Here is a 5,762-nt window from a genome sequence, read left to right as displayed (position 1 = left end):
GCTTTACGTAACTGTAACGCCAACAACGACGGCTCCCGGGCTTGGCTTTTGGCGTTAGACCAAGCGCTGCTTCAAAACTTTCCCTTAGTGCGTGAATAAGATTGTTAACTTGCAAGGCAAACTAACCAGGTCCCTAACCGGTCAGCTTTAAGTGCTTTCTTTTCTGTCATTCAGTTCACTCCATTGTGCGTGAAGTACTACGCATACTATTATTACAAGCAAGAGCTATCATGCGTCCTACGTATGTACTATGATTTAACGTTGCATGACAGTGTTTCCTATTATTTTCGTCCACGGTAACCTGCTCTGTTGGCGGAAACCTCAATTTTCGCATTACTTTTCGGCATTATCTTGGCATTGAACAAGTTACTAACAACAGCAAAAAGTAAATAAATAAATAAATAAATAAAAGCAGAAGAGACCGCAACAGGAATAAAGCAAGAAGGAAACGAAATAGATTTTTATCAATAGATATTCCACGGAGTATCGTTCGAAACTTCAATCAACCACACCACACAACCGTACACTCTGCAAGCAACAAAAATGAAGACGGCGTTATAATAACCTTCTCTCGATAAAACGTCTAAAAAAAAATGCGCCCACTCAAACCCATCTCTTCCAGCCCTGCGAGCTTCGAAGCAACCTTCCCTACTGCCTACACGCTTAGCACCGCAGCAGCAATCTACACAATCGCGTTCCTGCCTCCCCAAAACCAACCAAAAAATTCTATCCACCCGCATTCCACAAATATCGGCGGTAGGAAAGCAAGTATTCTGGCTTGCTGGTGGAAGAGCTGGTCTGGCTGCCTTTTTATTTCTTCTTCTCTTCCTCTACGTTCACCTTTTTTCTCTCAGCAGCATCCACCTCCGCCGGCGATACCTGCGCGCTACGGCGCCGGGTTTCTCTTCACACGCATGCCTCTCGCTAGGATCGATTTGAACGCGCGCGCTGTTCGCCGCTCCAGCCACTTACGCACGAGACGACCGGCGCTCCACAGCCCAAAAACCGCTTTCTACTTCCCTGCTTTGATATCATGATTTTATTACCGCACCTATCCGCCTGGTCCACTACGTGCGTCGCCTTACTTTGATCCCGTGTGTTCTTCCCTCGCAGCGCCAGATTCCCGTCTGCTAACTTTTGTCGTCTGCTTTCAAAGTTTCTTCCTCTGCAACATGCTGCGGCGTCGTGTGCGCGCGGGTGTTGATTTTTATGTGCGTCTGTGTGTGTGACGAGAATGTTGAATGCAGTGTGTGTTTACATTTCAGATCGAGTGTACTCTTGTGCGTTGCTGTTTTCCGGTTGTGATCTGCAACGGATGCGTCGTCTGCGTCAGTGGGAAAGCAAATAAGTTCGATTGTGCTCCATCGCTGGTGCTATAATTACTGTTTCGCCTGGAATGTGATACGAATAATTCTTCGCTTTGTGATTCAACCCATTTTGTGCCGGGAAGAACTTCTGTGTCTTCCGCTTCGTGTGCGTGTCTTCTGCTGATTTTTATTCGACGCGAGACGAAAGCACCTCGCTTCCGAAACGAGTTGGAACGGCGTGTGTTCAGGCGAATCGATGCAGCACACGTTCAACAGGCGATCATCTGCTTCCAATTACTAGTGTGCTTTGCTGGCAGTGTTACTTGATTCTTCGCAGTCTGGAATATAACGGTGAATGGATACGTGACCTGTGAAGAGCGCGTTTGTTAGTGAGTTCTGCATCGTCATCAACGACAATGGCACGAATGCTTTTCGAAGTGGATTGCAATGGTGCTTATCTTTCTGATTCAGTTTTATAGAAAGTCGAAAGGCGTGTAAATACCCCGCCAAATTTACAGCGCTGCCTTGCGCGACGCGGTATTTGAAGAACTATACAGGCGTGATATAACTGTTCCATATTGTTATACTGATCCGAGATAAAAAGTGTTGTGTGTTATTAGCTTTGACCGCGGTGGCATTTTGAACTTGATTGCAAAACGACTAGGTGGACGTAAATGTGTACCGTAAAATGTACATTCAAATACCGCCGAGAATAATAGACTGAAGAAAATTAAGCAATAGTGAGGAGGCCAGTTGTTGAGCTACCTATTTTCTTTGTATCTACTGTTATTGATTCATAGACCAAATAAGACTAGAAATAGCGGAACGCAAGTTTGGGTTGCGCCAGGTGATGCGAGTTGTTGCATTCTGAAAGAAACGTTTTGTACTTTTTCACTAGCCGCGTAGCGATTAGAAGTTTCTAAACTAGTTGAGTTCTGAGGCACAGCTAATGTAGTCTAATGTAGCACGTGTTCTAGTCTGTCCGTGTAGATTTCAGCAAGACAGCACAAGACAACACAAAACTGAGATCACACGGAGAGGGCACACACGGAAAGCGCCCGGTCCGTGTGATCTCGGTTTTGTGTTGTCTTGCGTCGTCTTCCTAGCGCTGAAATGTAACCTGATAACTAAGAAGATGACCAAAGTAGTATCCTAACGGTCAGCCTATCATTTAAATGCGAAATGTTTTTAATGTGGAAGAGATCACGAACTCGATGAATTTAACGATAAAGTCACTGAAAAGGTTAGCCAGCTGTAGGACTCGAACCCACATCTTCTGGATCACCGGTAATCCAGAAGATGTGGGTTCGAGTCCTACAGCTGACTAACCTTTTGAGTAACTTCCATCTTTCGTCGTTAATTTCTTAGGCAATTTGAGGCTTTGTATGTATTTGTCCCTTCTACGTTGTTCCAGCCTCAGAACATCTGTCCTCTCGATGAATTTATTGCATGCAGTGTTCTCACAAGCAATACGCATTCAAAGAAAAACAAAAAAGAACGAAAAAAAGAAGCGAGGTAAAAGTATGAATAAAAAAATCATGATCATCGTAACAAAGCTTCTTTTTCGGCTAAGCGAAAAGCGGGGTAAGAATATTTTAGAAAGCATCGTTGTAAAAAAAAATGTACCTGCGAGGTCGAAATGATAAGAATGAAAAAGCACGACACGACAATAATTGCAGAGACAGGTACGCAACCTGGTCGGGAAAAAAAAAAACATTTCAAACCAAGTCTGATTTGCTCCTCTCACGCTTCGTGAAGTTTTCATTCTTCTGGAATAATCCAAATTGGTCTTCCCTCTTCCTGGCCTGGGCCTCTATGTTCTGTAACACGCACATGTCGTGTTAAGATGCTTTTAAGTTCAGGGTTAATTGGAGATAACGTCGAAGTTGGAACGTCCTCCATCATAGACAAAGCCGGGCAGCGTAGAGACGCAAACACGCCCGTGGTGCGCCTCATGTGTGTAATATTTGTCTCAGTGTTGTCTCTCACACGAGATGTTTCTCTGTGTTGCTCAGAGCCTCGAACTCAGGCTTTATCCATGTCCTCTACAAGCCGATTTGTTTAGACCTTCTCATAAGTTGCACACGTCGACTTTTCAGTTGAAACGTCCCGATGAGGATAAGGATTAAAGTTTCCATTCCAATATCGAATCCAATCAACAGAACACAGATAATTAATTGTATAAACGGATTGAGAATGAGGTACCTAGAATCCAGGCAAAATTGAGAGCTCCTCCAGTCTAGCACGAATATGTCGATCAAATCACAGCAAGCCAAGAAAAAGCTTTTTGTTCTCAGGCCCGCGCGTACTGATAAGCCCTTAGGTTTCTCAAAGGCTACGCTCAAAACTGGTGTGCCCTCAACTGATGTGTCCGACAGCCTCAATCAAGAAAAGCGAGACTAAAGTGTAATAAAGAACTCTCTTAATACTGCATATTGATCCGAGGATAACGCAGATAATTCCCAAACTCAACGTAAGATGCAGTGAATCACCGAGCATCCTTCGCATAAAAAATTCCACAATGATGGGAATAGGTTCTAAGCAATCTCTGTCCTGGCATAAATATATAAAAAACAGCCGAGTTTACGATGCTCCAAAATTGCTTCCAGGCTCAGACGATGTAGATCCGATGTTTGTTGGATTCCTGACATGCTTCTAAGCGGATTTAACGTCTTCAATAAAACACTGCAGTAAATTAGTCGCATAGAGACTATCTTTTGAACAGGGTTGACGATAACAGGAGATCGTATTTTCTAATAGTTTTCTTCTCTTTTTTTTTCTCATTGTAGCGCATCATTTGAGCAACGCAAAGCCATCAGTTGGAAGGTGGGAGAGCAACGGATAACAAACGGATAAAAAAAGGCGAAGAACAATGACTCTATATCATCGCGATCTACTGAATTAGAGAGAAGGCGTATTTAAAAGCAATAACCGCCAAACTCTAGAGGTTGACACATTATCGCTACAAAGACCCCAATCACACCGTAAGCCGACCACTCAAGCACTCTTGCAAAACTTCCAACCAGGAGAATTCTTTGTGACCAGTGCACCAGAGCCGACTCTTCTATCCCACTGCAACCTGACAACCGAGCCAGGACATTAACAGCTACGCACCACAATCATGACTTCCACCCCGAACGGCTGCTTCTCTCCCGACCCCGATGCACAAACCAAGAAGTCCACACCAACGCCCGAAGATGAATGCCGGATCGTTATCACAGAATCTGAAATCGTTATCGCCATCGAGGCCGGAGACTCGCTTCCAGTGCCCTGGACACCAGGACCGGACACGCTGTCCGTCTCGGGCTTCGACGACGTGTCTCGCAAGAGCGACGACCCCAAGCACCGACATCATCGCCACCATCGACGTCACCACCACGAGAGGAAAGGAACGGAAGACAATCCTCTGGCTAGTCGATGCGAGTCGAGGTTGGTGGTCGACGATGAGTTTCCCTCGGACTGCGAGACGGTGGCCACGACCAAGTCCGAGAGCGTTTGGTCTCAGCGTAGAGGCGGTAGCGGTTCGGACCACAGGAAGAAGAAGCGGAGACGAAAAAGAAAGAAAAAGAAACGGAAGCGGAAGCCCAATGGTGTTGTGGAAGAGGATGAGGAAGACGAAGATGAACGTAGGGACAAAAAGGCGGAGCTCATTGTGGTGACTGTTAGTGCGGTGATCTTGACCATCGCTATTTTGCTAATCGGGATCACACTGGCTCTCACGCCCAAGATCGACGAAATGGGTGAGTGTTCTTCAGTGATGCTATTTTTGTGGGTTACATCTAAGCGGTGGCAATTCCAATATAGGTTTCGTATTAGATCCAAGGTACAACGAGTTACATTTAGCCACATCTGATCTAATGGCATAATAGAAAATGAAAAGTGAGCAGAGGCAGTACTATTTACCGAAAAGAAAAGTGTTGCTTCTCAGCATTACAGGAGAGCGTAACAGGCAAAGCACGATTTACAGGCACATTCTTCAAAGTATACGGACGTTGTGCTGAGCAAAACGACTCACAAAATCTACGTCATGTAGCCATTACGAACGAGTGTTAAAAATGAACTCAGGCAATGATATGACTTCCTTCATTGTAAAAGCAATTCGTTGGTTGTGGATTGTGACAAAAGGGAATTCATAAAAGGGGCCAAACAAAACCAGTGTTCAAAGTCAGTATTATTGTCTGCAAGCGAACATTCTTTTGTTCCGACATTCCCGATGCATAGATTTTAAGTTCTAATGCGTGAAACTGCGAGGCTCATTTGAATCATGTCTTATCCCGCCTTCGAGTAAGAATAAATTAATCGTCCCAGTATGCAACAGAGCTAAGCACAAATGAATCTGACGAAGTTGAATACAACTCTGTAAACTGATGCTTAATTCCAACCTGCCTGAAAGCCTGCTAATGTGTTAAGCATTGTTCATTGCTGCATGGAGAATGTTTTGGAACATGTAATTGC

At 44.7% G+C, this 5,762-nt stretch overlaps 1 protein-coding gene across 1 annotated transcript; it reads left to right on the top strand.

Moving 5' to 3' along the window:
* Positions 1-1,248: 1,248 nt before the first annotated feature.
* LOC135385065 (uncharacterized) lies at positions 1,249-5,173 on the top strand. The gene is made up of 3 exons (XM_064614241.1): positions 1,249-1,757; positions 4,097-5,047; positions 5,112-5,173. The coding sequence occupies exons 2-3, from the start codon at positions 4,429-4,431 to the stop codon at positions 5,171-5,173; spliced, it is 681 nt and encodes a 226-aa protein (XP_064470311.1). The 5' UTR covers positions 1,249-1,757; positions 4,097-4,428.
* The last annotated feature ends 589 nt before the right edge of the window (positions 5,174-5,762 follow it).

Source organism: Ornithodoros turicata, chromosome 2, assembly GCF_037126465.1.
Source record: "Ornithodoros turicata isolate Travis chromosome 2, ASM3712646v1, whole genome shotgun sequence".
Lineage (NCBI taxonomy): Eukaryota > Metazoa > Arthropoda > Arachnida > Ixodida > Argasidae > Ornithodoros > Ornithodoros turicata.
The sequence above is the reverse complement of the archived record's forward strand: the minus strand, read 5'-3'. Positions and strand labels throughout refer to the sequence as shown.

What these genes read in the sequence shown, in the direction of transcription:
- LOC135385065 (XM_064614241.1), top strand. Translation starts at nt 4,429, where the DNA reads ATGACTTCCACCCCGAACGGCTGCTTCTCTCCCGACCCCGATGCACAA. An exon ending in GCCCAAGATCGACGAAATGG is followed by an intron (nt 5,048 to 5,111) that starts GTGAGTGTTCTT and finishes ATTCCAATATAG; the next exon opens with GTTTCGTATTAGATCCAAGG.